Source organism: Haemaphysalis longicornis, unplaced genomic scaffold (assembly GCF_048455015.1).
Source record: "Haemaphysalis longicornis isolate Haplotype H1 unplaced genomic scaffold, Haemaphysalis longicornis Haplotype H1 scaffold_6, whole genome shotgun sequence".
Classification (NCBI taxonomy): Eukaryota; Metazoa; Arthropoda; class Arachnida; order Ixodida; family Ixodidae; genus Haemaphysalis; species Haemaphysalis longicornis.
The window spans coordinates 50,512,013-50,525,761 of NW_027526407.1; the positions used below are offsets into that span (position 1 = coordinate 50,512,013).

General features: G+C 48.4%; 1 protein-coding gene across 2 annotated transcripts; it reads left to right on the forward strand.

The window, feature by feature from the left end:
• Positions 1-566: 566 nt before the first annotated feature.
• LOC144141548 (uncharacterized) lies at positions 567-11,161 on the forward strand. Of its 2 annotated transcripts, XR_013316639.1 has the most exons (4): positions 576-846; positions 1,085-1,190; positions 3,076-3,221; positions 10,669-11,150. XR_013316639.1 is itself a non-coding variant. In XM_077673090.1 (3 exons), the coding sequence occupies exons 1-3, from the start codon at positions 678-680 to the stop codon at positions 10,946-10,948; spliced, it is 555 nt and encodes a 184-aa protein (XP_077529216.1). In that variant the 5' UTR covers positions 567-677; the 3' UTR covers positions 10,949-11,161. The 2 variants fall into 2 exon arrangements, 1 of the variants encoding a protein (XP_077529216.1); XM_077673090.1 differs by lacking the exon at positions 3,076-3,221 and having other exon boundaries at positions 567-846; positions 10,669-11,161.
• Positions 11,162-13,749: the final 2,588 nt, after the last annotated feature.

Consider the following 13,749-nt stretch of genomic DNA (forward strand, 5'->3'; position numbering starts at 1 on the left):
GACAAATGACTCAGGGAGGGCCGAACATCTGCAACCACGGCGGCTGTGGGCTGCGCTTGTTCGAAGGGCATCCGACAAATCGTTTCTGTGCTTGTGGATCAGTACCAACCGGAATTATCCAAGGACCACCCCCATCGACGCAGTTAAACTCAGTTCGCTCAAAAGGAAGACACGCAAAAAAGGTTTCTAAAAACTGATTATATGTAACGAAAGGCTGTGATACCCGAAGGTGCATTTACGTTAAAAAAGTTTAAAGAGTGTGAGAATGTTCATGGCAAGAGCAAATGGTTAATGTCTTTTCGCTCTTCACTTTGACATGTTTGCATGCACGCACACGATCATAACAGGTATAACCGAATTTTATCTATGAACGCAGAGCAAGTTTTTTTTTTTGCGGATTAATAACGTATAGAGGCAAAAGCTAATGAAATTCGACAAATTCATGTCTGCTCAACATTCGGCCCCTAACAGATGTCGGCTAGCAATTTTCACAAAAGTGATGTATGAGAAAAAATAAACTACATTGATCTTGTCGCCAAAAAGATATCTCTAAGCACTGAAGTCCGCCTGCATGCTTTGAAGGCGAAGATCTAATTAACTTTTCGCGCCAATTACTTCGACCGACTTCTTTTCTACCATGCCGTGCATGCGTGCCTTCCCCTGTTGCCCGCACCTAAATGCGCTGTTTAACAGAAAAACTCTCGTCTGCTACTCTACAGAGGTCGTCTGCAAGAAGCGTCTCAGAGAAGCAGACGACCACCGCTCTGGGACCACCGCTCCGTGTTCCAGGAGTTCTCAAGCCGGGACGCTACCTGGATCGACGTCGCCCAAGCTCCCGAAGTCACGGTGGGTTTTGTTACTTTGTCTTCTGCTGCTCTTAACGAATTATGGCCGCTCTGTGTTAGGCACACGCTGGTAAATGTGGTAGCCAGGATAACATAACGCATCTTCGACTTTCACAAGAGTCGGACAAGAAACCTCTACGCTCATTAAACAATTTTAAATACACAACCAAAATACAAAATGAAGTTGCCTGTTTCTGCTAGCACGAGGATATTTCACCTGGTGTCGCTTACGCTCGCAGCGCCATTGCTTGCCTTTGGAAGTATAGCGGACGCGTCGGCAACAATTACGAACCTGCGGCTGCTTGTTGACGCGACCCCGAGGAAGGAACAACGCACGTTCGAAAGGTATGGGTTTCTTCCAAAAGTGCCTTCTTTCCCGTACTTGTCCGTTCTGTGGTTCTTTTTATCTTTTCGCGTATCTTTTAGGAAGATTATCTGAAAGCGGTAGCGACGACAGCTTGCAGTCGAATAGAAGTGCCCAGTAACCACGCCCCTGGTAAAAACGCGCCAACTGTTCCGCGTTGCAGAGCGTTCCAGAAACCTTCTTTTCTCGGCGGTTCTTGCAGACGATAACTTGAATGACAATTTATTACGGTCGTACCACGCGTTCAAGAGCTTATCTATTTTTGTAGCGCCAGTCATGCCCGTGTTTTGTACTGGTTCAGGTCGGCGTCTGCGCGCTGGCAAGGAACGCCATGTTATACCTAATGCCACAGCATCGCCTGACGATGGCCACAGCCTTATTCTTCCCAGCCGGCGTTCTGCGATGCTCGCGGCGTCTGTTCTTGACGCCGTCGCATGCAGTGGCTGAGGCGTTGCGGTGCTGAGCAAGAGGTTGCTCTTTTGTTTTTAATTTTTCGAGGGAGCGAGAAAGAATGCCGGTGTGTACGCTGGACTCCGAAGCCCGCCACCACGTGCGCGGCCTAACCCTCGTGTAGTTGGGGCGCGCAAAACCGCGAATTTTAAATGCGTAGCATTTGTATGTGGATCCCACCGAGGAAGGTTCCCACTTTCGCCGCATAAAAAGCTTTAAGGACTTCGTGTTAGCACATAAAAATCTCTTCTTTTGACCAACGCATTTGTGTATATCACAGGCGTAGCCAGGGTCGCGGCGAAGGGGGGGGGGGGGGGGAGGTTGTTTCGGTGTAAGAACATCCCCCAAATTTTCCGAGCGCCGCTTCCCAAACTCCCCAGTCTTTTCGCGCTTTTTTGTCTGTGCTATTTATACTCCGAATAGTTATATTATGTAAAAAATAGGAATCTGTAAAATGGCTCAAATTTGGCTGATACGCAGGGTCTCTTTCTTTTTTACTTTTTTTTTTACCAGTGGCGTTTAACACCCCCGAAAAATATCTCTAGCCCACCTGTGGTCGATAGCATTTTAGTCACTTTAAGGGGAGACATTATGTAGCGCTCCATAGGGATGAACGTATTTAAGGTATTTAATCAAGGTGCTGGAGTCGTCACATGACAAAATCAGACTTCTTATATTAACGCTAAAAATGTCTTTTCAGCACTGCAATTGTTCATATCGTATAGCCGACTTAAAAGGCAGTCGGCGTTCAACACTTCGCAAAGGTACTTCAATAAAACGTGCTATTGGGCTAGTTGGTACATACTGAATGGGAGGCTTAGCGCAAAAAGACGAGGACGATGGCAGATGAGGAAGGTTTGTGCGGTCTTCGGGGGCATTGTTATAACAAGCACACCTATGGACTTCCCGCTTCGATATCCGACTGCTTACACTGCCCCTGGCAAAATGTTCTCCCAGCACTGAAAGTGCGCGTAGTAGTAAAGCCAACTTTAAAGGGCTCGGTGTGTGTATAGCAGAGTGGCTTGAACATTGATCCGATAATTCCGATTTTGATAATTTTAGAGGCCAAACCCCCTAGGGGCTGGGGCTGTTGGCGTCTCCTGTCGTCGTCGTAATTGTCGCCTCGTATAGTCATGGTACTAAAACACGAGTACACGAGTTTACGCCTCGCGCTGGAGCTGCTTCTAAGACAGGAGACTTTCACAGCAAAGCTGTGTACCTCTGCCCCAGACGGTTTCATCTCCGTTGGCAAAAGCACCAAGGCGCTAAGAATACACTAATACACTGCATGTTTCGCCCCTGCCCAAGTTTCGCGTTAGTGTAGATGGCCCGGGATTTTAACCGAGCTCTCACCATGGCCTAAATAAGCGGGAAAGCCAGTTTCTTAGAGTTTTTCTTTTTTTTTAGATTTCACAGTGGAAAAGGGCAGGACCCAGTATCGCACCCTGCGGGACTCATACTTCAAGCGAAAGAGGAGGCGTCCGTGCAATCTCTCCGGGGGCCAGCGGGACCTGCTGGAACACGAACTACCCTTTCTAGACGCCCGTCTGCGCCCGTCCATGGTTGGTACACACTCTTTCAAGCGGGGAACGGTCCCGAAGATTTCGTGCGGTGCAGTTTTTGGTTGGTGTATACGCGTGGAGATTATTTTTTTGTCCCGTAGAACGTGCAAGGACTACAGGATTCGGCTCGGCCTATAACGCGCCGGTTACACTTTAGTACGCATGAAAAAGAACAGCTTCTCGGAAATTTTGCATTAAAAAAGGCACGGAATGGGTGGCGGTCACTCGAATAGGAAACCGAAAAAGAACGACTTACGCAATCGGTCCGAGGTTTCTGGATCACGTGGCAGCCATCCCTGGCAGGAGGGAGAGGCTGTTAGTCAGATGATGGCTAAATGTAGGGGGAGAAGTAAACCTAGAGCACACTAGGCACGCTCCAGAAGAAACTTTGTGGCTGGCAGCTCTGCCGAAGAAAAAAAAATAGGGGGGTGAGGGCGTGCGCGCTCAGGCGATTGTTCCGATCCTGCTGCCTTAACCTGAGCACAAACTGCTGCCTTAACTAGCACAGACTCAGTTTGTTCTACTCACGATGATGTTTATTTTTTAATAAGCATTTTCTCGATCTCTCTTTCTCTCTATCTCTCTCTCTATCTCTCTCTCTGTCTCTCTCTTTCTCTCTATCTCTCCGATGAACCTCCAACCCCCCCCCCCCTACCTGCACCCCCAGACCCCATTCTTTCCCTCTAATGTTTTTAAAATTTCGTCCTTAGCTACATCGCTAAAGTTAAAGAGCCATGAAGACAAAATACAAGTTGGGTTTATTAGAAAGACTGCTTAGTCCCGATAACAATGATACCAATATCATCACAATCTTCGAACAAATAACGAAGATATTGAAGAAAACGTGTGAAGCAGTCGCGACCCCCTAGCCAATTTCCGGCAACTTTTCTATGACGTCACAGAACCTTGTTTGTGCGATTGGCGGCCGCCTGACTGACCTGTCGCGACGACACATGACTGGACGTCTGTAATGGGGCCTCTAGTTCCATTTGACCGCATCACTTGAATGCTAACGTGCAGTTAATGCACCAAAAATTGTTTTATTGTTGGCCCGTATGACGTCATTCTTGCTCATAACATGTCACTGTGGCGCAAAATTTGAAAGTTTTTAAATAATTCTTGCTTTTTTTTCGTTAAAAAAACACCTTTTGGGGCTGTAATGGAGCTGAGTGAGATACTGAATCCTAGTTCTTTGAAGTTGTATTTTCTCTTCATGGCTCCTTTAAATTCGCGCATTTTTTCCATAAAGCTCAGTTGGAAGTAGCGCTTGTGCCCGTCGCCCCCCTCGGTCGTGGCCTGTTTTTTTTTTTTTTTTTTTTTTTTTTTTGCGCTACTACCGCTACTAACTAGCCCATACTCAAAATCTGCTATAAAATACTCACTTGGAGTTGGGATTCAACTGCACATTGAGAAAATTCGGTTTTGAAGTCACGTTGTTTTGTTGCATCTTCAGAAACCAAGGTAGCGACTTGGGTGACTGGTTAGATTGATTGACTGTTTAACACGCCGTGTCGTTCGGGACCGATTTTGGGGGGTCCCTTTTGCGATGAAAATTTCTGCTGAGAAACTTAAGCAGCGCCCCTGGTGGCCGCTGCTTACAACAAACGGGCTTATTCTTCATTAGTTTAGACTTATGCATATTTATTTTTAGCCCCACGGCTGCAGGCTTTCTGATTGAACTCCCTCAAGCCTTTTTTGAAGGTGTTCTGCAGACACGCTTAGCAATAATATGTCGTCGGCAAACCGCAAATGGCTCAAATATTCCCCGTTTGTCCTTAATCCTGTTTTCCCAGTCAAGCTTTCTGAATACCCCTCCACACATTCTGTGATAGTTTTGGTGAGATGCTGTCTCGCTGCCTTACTCCCTTTTGGATCTGGAATTTATCGCTCTGCTTGCGAATTGTTATATCCTGCCCATGCAATCCTTATATATGTCGCCTAGGAGTCTTATGTAGGTCTCTTCTATTCCCTGGTCCTTTCATGCTTTTAGCACAGCCGCTGTTTGCACCGAGTTAAACGCTGTCTCATAATCTGTTAATGCCATGTTAACGGGCTTAGTGTATTCTCCGGAATTTTTCTATCAGATGATCGACAACATCGATGTTATCCGTGAGCCTGCTCGCTGCGTTGTTGAGGAATCCAGGTTATGTACAGTTGCGGTTAGAAATAACTTTTATAGAGAACTATACTCGGTTACAACTCAAGAACGGCACCACCTCATGTAGTGTATCACTCCGCCAAAGCGCCGGACCCGTGACGTCAGTGCGCGCGCGTTTTGAAAGGGGTTTGTTATGAATGCGTGATATCGTCTGCCTTGCCTCACGCAGTTTGTTTGTCGTCACTGGAGTCGTTTATAAGCATATGAAGTCCAAAAAATCACGGGAACGGCTCACGCCATGTTCAAAATATTCCCAGTAACGCCCTACTTGCGCCGCGCGGAGAAACATCCGGCTACGGTGATAAGGCACAGCGGCAACTTCCGGTGGCGTTCTTAAGTTGTCACCGAGTATAGTAGACAACTGAGGGTAGGCAGATTGGTCTGTAATTCTTAAGGTCACTGCTATCTCCCTCTTTATGAATCAGAGTAATGTTACCGTTTTTCCAGGCTATGGGCACTCTTTGAGTCATTGAGCATTCCGAAAAAAAGTGCAGCAGGCTTTTCCAGTATTATATCTCCTCCCTTGTTCAAAAATCCACGGTTATGCAGTAATCACCTGCCGCGTTTCCTCTTTTCATGTCCTTGAGAGCCTTTCCTATTTCCTCTATAGTAACTAGAAGGACATCGACAGTTAAGCTTGCACTCTCACTAGTTTTTCCGATCTAACGTCCCTGGCATACGGCCTGTTGTAGAATCATTCTGCTACCTTTATTATCTCGTCCACATTGTGCGTAACGTTACGCTGTTCTTTTCTGAGTGCGTACATCCTGTCTTTGCCAATGGCTAGCTTTCTCTTCATCATCATCATCACCCGCCTATCTACGCCCACTGCAGGGCACAGGCCTCTCCCATTAATCTCCAATTATCCCGGTCCTATGCTAACTGCGAAATTTATCCCTGCAAACTTCTTGATCTCATCTGCCCATTATAACTTTCTGCCGCCCCTGCCACGCTTGCCTTCTCTAGGGATCCACTCTGTTACCCTTAATGACCAACGGTTATCTTGCCTTCGAATTACATGCCCTGCCCACGTCCATTTCTTCTTCTTAATTTCTAGTAATGTGTTCTTAACAGGCGTTTGTTCCCGGACTCTTAGTTGCTTTCAAACTTCCTCCAATTCGCAACGTTCCCTCGATCACTGCGATGTTGAATGCACGAATGTCGTTTATTTTACTTCTGTTAAAGGGGCACTGACACAAAATTTTGAAGGCGAAATAACTTCGCAGATAGATTGGTGGGAACACATATACATCATCTGCAAAATATCAGCGGCGAATACAGCCTGGAACATATTTAAAATCAATTTTGAAGTGTGCGAAACGCAACCGAGCAGCCAGCAGAGGACCACGCGCAATTGTAAATAAACAACATCCAAACACGTCACGAGTTTGTGTTTGCCGCTTCCGCACTACCGGCGTTTTTCGCCGGTCGTCCGCTCGCCGCTCCAATCGGAGGGCCGGAGGGCGGAGCTTCTGCTCTCGAGAACGAACGACCCGATCGTTGGCGGCGGAGGCGCCGTGATTTCGTCAGCTAATCGGGCAGCTGGCCGCGACCAAAGTTCTACAGCGATTCCAGGCACTCTGTTTCTATTGCTGCCTATTACCATTGGATGCGAAAACGCGCCGGAGGCGCGAAAAGCTCACTGAGCTAGCCGCACGGTCGCTGTGCAGGCGGCGGCCACGGCCGCGAAGTGGCCCAGGCCGGCGTAGGTAGCTCGAGTGATAGCTTGTTACCGCTGCACGAAATTGTCCCCAAGTCCCGACCATGGTGGCTTACATGAGAAAGGAGTTAATGATGCGATGGCGAGTTGCATTAAAAATTGTCATCTGCACCGCTTACGAGAGCGGCACTCGAATATCCGCCGCAGTGCTAAGCCGAACAACATCTGTAGGCGGACCTGTACGCGGACCGGCCGGCTGCTCCGAGCGCCCGTCTTCACCCACCGTCTCGAGCGTCGCGCGTCGTTCTTTAGCCGCGGTAGCATTTGCACTCGCAGCGCCTGCGTCACATCTACGGTCGCTTTTTAATTAAGCGCCTCACGAGATCAGTACGTGGGGGCATTCGCAGAAACTGCCGTCGATGCGGATTCGACAGTGCTACGGCGGCTCTGCTCTGTGATATCCCTCCGACGGTCACGTGGTCAGCTTTGTTCACACAAAATCCACAAAATCCATCGTTTCGCGGCACTCGCTGAAACCGAAACTGTGACTGGCCGCATTGAAAATGCCTCTAATTAAACAACCGTCGCACGCTGAAGCAAATGAGGTTTCTACAGGTTATAAGTAGGTCACTAGCTACTTATCGCAACAAAAAAAACAAGATGCAAAATTTTTGTGTCAGTGCCGACATCTCGGCTAATTCGCTCCGATCCGCCGTACTTGACACTTTCAAGTTCTTACATTTGGCAATTAGTTCCTTCGTTTTCTTGGCCAGTTTTCCAGTTTCTTTCCTATATTTTGCTTCTCTTACAGCTGCTGCAGATTCTGTGAAGACAGTTGTTAGATTGTCATTCAGCTTGTCTACACTGTCCTCGTTCTCATTGTTGATAAGCGCAAATTTGTGTGGCAGAGTTATCTCGAACTCCGCCGTCCTGGCTCTGACTGACTCCATACTGGGTTTCTTACTTTTCACGAGTTTCCTTCTTTCCCTTTCGAGATTTAAGCTTACCTTGCAGCTAACTATCCTATAATCGCTTCACCGAATCCTACTTAGCACTTCTACGTCCTGCACAATACCTGGGCTGCCACTTAAAATGAAGTCAATTTCGTTTTTTTGTTGTACCATCAGGCTTTAGGTCTACGGCTTCATTATCGTAGCTAGTTGTTGGCGCTGTACTATCTCTAACGATCATGACAGCCGCTACTCTTTCGTAAATGGTGAAGAATTCTTCGACGTTGCCTCCTAATTCTTTATGAATTAGGAATCCCACTCCGGGTCTTGTTCCTCATGGGGCCCTCTACAGCATAAAATATGCCCTGTATTTAGCTCCGAAAAACTCTCTCGTGTCCTAACTTCGCTTAACCCTATAGTATTCCACCTAATGTGCGGGAGCTCCTCTAGTAGTACAGCGAAGCTTCCCTCACTTCACAAGGTGCGTGCGTTGAACGTTGCCAGGGTCAATTTCCGAAGGTGGCCTGTCCGGACCCCGAGATTCTTAACACCCTCTGATGTTATCGCTGTTCTGACCGCCGCCGTAGAAAGGTGCTCTACTGCTCTGCAGCTGCTGGGAACTGAGGGCCGAGAGTTGAGTTGTTTAGTCGTGGGAGGCGGCGGCCAACTACTACACCAGGGTGGCCAGACCCTTCTCTGGTGAGGGAGTGCGACCAAAAAGCCTTCCCAGCATGGTTGGACCTATCTGGTTTACACCATAGGTATCCGGGAAGATGCTTACTTCCGGAGCAGGCAGCGCTCAATACCTGCGTTTGTTGGTACATTTCGGCGCCACTTGCGCGAAATGCAGTCTGGCGCAAAATGTACTCTGGCTCGCCACGAACAATATTTTTCAAATTTTCGTGTTTGCATTTCTTTTGTCCATGACTGTACGCTCTCGTGGACCGCGTGGAAGTGTGTAGGGGAGGGAAGAGGGAGTGGGGGTGGGGGAGGGGTTTTACTTGGTTCCCGTGCATAGTGCTCGACTTCGGGTTGGCTCTGTTGCATGACAACAGAGCCGTGCACAAAAGCCTCGCCGGAAAGGCGCGCAAAAAATGGCCGCCAAAGCCGCCAAACCAATGTGACAATCCCGCCGACGGTGTTGACTTGGCGCGCTACACGAACACAACCTATAATGTAGTAATATGGCGGTGGTTTTGGCTTGATGGTGGCTCATATGGCGCGACATTCAAATACGCATTTACTAGCATGCGCTTGGAGCATGCTGGTCCGCGCGACGCGACGAGAGGTCTGGAGGAGGAGGAGGAGGAGGAGGAGGAGGAGGAGGAGGAGGAGGGTGGTGGTCATGCATTTCAGTTCTTCCGCCATCTCTAATACGCAGTAAAAACCTAAACGCTATATAAAAAAGCACAGGAAAACTAGAGCCGCGGAGTGCTTTTGAACCTGGAGTAGCCGTAGCGTATAGTTGGCGCAGTCGAAGTTTGTCGAAGTCATTGGCTTCAAAAAACCAAGCACCCCTCCTCCTGAGGACGACGATCGCTAAACGCGAAGCTTTCTCGTGAGGTGCTTCTTGGTTGTCGTTTGAGTTTGGACTTTGACTCGCAGAGAGTTTGGGCTTTGACTCGCTCAGCCTTAACTTTGACTCGCACGCAGTTTGAACTTTTGATCCCAGCTGCATTGACTTTGACCCTTCGGCGTTTGGTTTCGCACGAAGAAAGCTTCGCGTGCAACCATCGTCGTCGTTAGCCGGCGGGGTGCACATCTTTTTTTACTAATTTTGCACGTCCATGCGCCCATCTCCAAATCAAAAATGGTTCGTCCGTGGCGGCATAGCGCAAGCCAAGTCGGAGTCACGACTGGCTGCTTTTTGTGTGTGCCTGTTGTATGTGGTGTGTTGATTTACTTGCGTTATGTCGAATACCGGCAATAAAGAAGAAAAAAATTGGTGGCATAGAGCAGTCGCTTAGACGTTGGCTTCAGAACTCCTGAGGCCAAGGTTCGATTCCAACTCCAAACTGCGGGAACCAGTTTTTTTTTTCTTTCACTTACGCACGATCATCATCGTCAGAGAAAGTTGGCTTTGCTTCAGTGAGTTTTCAGGCGACATGCCCCATCAGTGATACACAGAAAGGTTCGCTTTAAAAACGAAGAGAAAAGGCGCGAACATGATGTAACAGTAAAAAGTCCGGTAATCGCTAGGTTTTCCTTCAAACCACTCACCTGGCCACATTTGTGCGGGACTTATTATTTCATGACGCACGGGCTTTAAAAATGCATCGTGTACCAATAGGAAAAGGTTTACAAATCCTTAGAAAGGTTCCTTATGGCGTAGTTTGCTTGTTTAAAAAGTACCAAGGAAGACATTTTGGTTTATCTAGTTTTAACTAGATGGCGCTAGATGTGTAGCGAGCGCGAGGTTTGAATATTTATTTCAGTACATAAGTCACATGCTTTAAAAATAAGCAAGCTAGGCTGTAGTGAGCTTTGGTATGTATTTGTAGAGCTTCAAGTATTCGTGCCGTGTGATTTTTATTCCCGTGGGAAATTAAGTAGCAAGCCCCATTGGAATGCTAACTGATCAGTCCGCTATATATGTGCCCAAGAAATTTTTTCTTCCGTATGAAGCCGTGGATTTACCGTGTTTACTAATGAAACCCTCAACCCGTACGCTCTTCCCAGGCGTCGCCCTCCGCGTAAGATGCCGGTCGCGACCGATCCGGGAGACGGCGAGGACCCACGCCAGGCGGCGGAGGCGCCCCCTACCGAGGACGTTGACGAGCTGCGCTGCGCCTCAGTAATGGCGGTGCCGGAGCAGTACCGCTCGTTCGACGAGGACCAGCTGTTCTGCTTGTTCCTGGCGGTTAACTTAAAGCGCCTGCCACTCAATCAGCGTTCGTTGACCAAGATTAAGCTCCTGCAAGTTCTGCACGAGGCCGAGTTTGGCCCCGGCGACCTGTAAGAACGGACCGTCGGCAATTCCAGTGGCTCCTGCATTCGCGTAGGACGACTAAGGAGGCGGCCTGAACGACACCACTCCGAGGAGTCGTTTAGTAAAATGTTTACTCCGTTATTCTTTGTAACTTGAACGCGTGTCTGGATTGCTATGTGCGGTTTGGGAACTTCGTCAGCGCCGTGAATTGCATTGGCCGTACGTAGTGCTGTGGCACATTAAAGGGACAGACAACCGATTTTTGTCGAGTATATATTGTCTATCCCAAAAAATGAAAGGGCATCACTTAAAGCACCTTGACGAGAAATAGTTTTGCTGATAACGACCTAGAACTTTTTAAATCGAAATTTTTAGATGTACGAGCCGTATGTGTCCCTCCCAAAAATAATGCTGGCAACCATGACACAGAGTAGCTCGGCAACCTACTTTTTTCTGTATGCGAAATGAAAAACTATATTTAAAAACCTGTCCCCAGCTAAAAAAGTTTGAATCACAGACTTTCCTGTTTCTTTATGTGTTTTTTAATGCAACGGTCTATTTTGCACGAATGCCCCATCTGTTGGGATAGACGATAGGTAGAATCTGGCTTCACGTTTTGGAGGTGGGAAGTTCGATCTCCCCGGGCGCTAGACTTTTTTTTTTTTTTTTTTTTTAAGCGGCCGTTGGCGTATTTGGAAACTGAAATCAAATATTTTGGCAGAACAAACTCCCCTGACTCAGGCAGAATCGTCAAAGTTCCTGCACTGGGTCTGTTTACTGAACGCTGCCGTTGATTCTGGGCACAGAGACTCGGTTAGCCACTCTGAGAGAAACCCAGCGACGGCGGGCGGCGTGTCTTTAAAATTTTCAAAATAATGTTTAGAAATACATATACAATTTAACCTTGTACAAATACTTGTGTAAAAATACTTGTGCAACCTTGTGTTAGAAGGTTTTCACTACGTAAATAAACGTTTCAGCAGTTACAGTAGCTGCTAGGTTTGCAGGTCACGTGACAGGGACACATTGTAGTGTCAAGTTTCGACACTACACCGCCACCCTTCCGATTTCAGGAAGTTTGCTGGCAAATTAAAATTATTTCCGCCAATTTGTTTAGAAATTGCTTGTGGTTACTGGGCTATATAAAACGCTGGCTTTCATATGAGCTAGAGAACCTATACGCGATAAAAATCAGTTGTCTGTCCCTTTAAGAAACAAATTTAAAGACAGTCGGTGAGAAACGAGAATCTAGAGACGGGTGTACACGTTTGCGGGCGTGTTGTACAAATGCCGTTTTGTGTACCTCTTTCAAGAAATTCAAGGTAGTGCCAACTATTGAACACACCTCAGCGCCAGTGCTGCATGTACCAATAATAACGCGCGCTCTCTTCGGCCTCTCGCCAGCGCCACTGCGAGGGAGAGAATGGTGTTTAATTGCGAGGTTGCCAGCGCCATTGCCCTACGGGTGCATGGAACTGGGACGTGATCCTAGTAGAGAATATGAGATTTGGTCAGAAGAGCGCAAAAACGCTCCCATTTAGAGGTTACCTGTGGCATGCGAAACGACGAACAAAAAGGCATCGTGGAGAATGTAACCTCCGTGGCCTTGTGTGCAGCCAGCACAACTCTCACGTGCCACATGATCATTCAAGTGGTTGCTGGTGCAACCGAAACACTCCACCAACGTATACCTCCTGTCTCCACTGTGACCACTCCAATTAAGTCTACATCCTGTAGGGAATTGCGGAAACAGTCAACAATTGCCTAACCCTACCAGGAGCAAAGCAGCACCCAGAACGAGTCTGAGGAGGCTACACGCACTCAACGCCGCATTTGCATACCTGAACATTGTGTGTGTGTGTGCGTACGTGCGTGCGTGTGCGTGCGCTGCGTGTGCGCACTGTGTGTCTGTGTGCGTGCGTGCGCGCTGTGTGTGTTTGTGCGTGTGTCTGCGTGTGTGCGTGCGCGCGCTGTGCGTGTGTGCATGCGTGCGCGCTGTGTGTGCGTGCGTGCGCGCTGTGTGTGTCTGTGTGTGTGTGCGTGCGTGCGTGCGCGCTATGTGTGCGTGCGTGCTGTGTGTGTGTGTGTGCGTCTGTGCGCGTGCGTGCGTGCGCGCTATGTGTGCGTGCGTGCTGTGTGTGTGTGTGTGTGTGCGTCTGTGCGCGTGCGTGCGTGCGTGCGTGCGTGCGCCCTGTGTGTGTGTGTAGTCATGTCTCATTATTTCCTTACTAGGAACCAATGAGCCCTACAACTTTTCTTGCTACTCTCAACCCTCTCTGCGGCCAGAGATATGGGTGAGGACACCCCCAGTGACAACGCGACAGAGGGACAATCAATATGGCACCTATCAGTCGTCCAGCGAAATGATGATGGTGCAAACGTGAGGACAACGACTTGTAACTTGGTTCATCTGTCACTCTCTCTGCTGAGGAGCAGCCTCGCACATCTCACGTGGCATAAGTGTATCATGAGTGAACAGTAACGGTTCCTTTGTCCGCTATGTTCCCCTTGTCCCCTCAAGTGAAGCCTCTTACGGGTAGCGCAGCATTTTTCGTTGAGGGGGTGAAATCTGGCACACGAAAGCATACTTAAAAATTTCACCATCTTCCCGCAGGGAAACCTTGAGTAGTATGCAAAGCAGCCATGGGGTCGACTCAAGTTCCCATTAGTTTTCAGTTCGATTGCGGCGTTGCGGGAAGAGAATCAGGGAGCGGAGCGCGCGCGCGCGCGTCATTTATGCCGCGGAGCTACAGTGGCGCCCCCAGCGGAGTATGCAGCGGCCACCGTCGCGTCTTTAACCCTAAGCTGCTTCGCATTATCCCGCGCGGAGC

Bases quoted from the DNA above. Each gene is read 5' to 3' on its own strand.
- LOC144141548 (XM_077673090.1), top strand. From the start codon at position 678: ATGCGCTGTTTAACAGAAAAACTCTCGTCTGCTACTCTACAGAGGTCG. The intron at 847-1,084 runs GTGGGTTTTGTT...TTACGCTCGCAG, and splicing joins CCCAAGCTCCCGAAGTCACG to CGCCATTGCTTGCCTTTGGA. The intron at 1,191-10,668 runs GTATGGGTTTCT...CGCTCTTCCCAG, and splicing joins GAACAACGCACGTTCGAAAG to GCGTCGCCCTCCGCGTAAGA.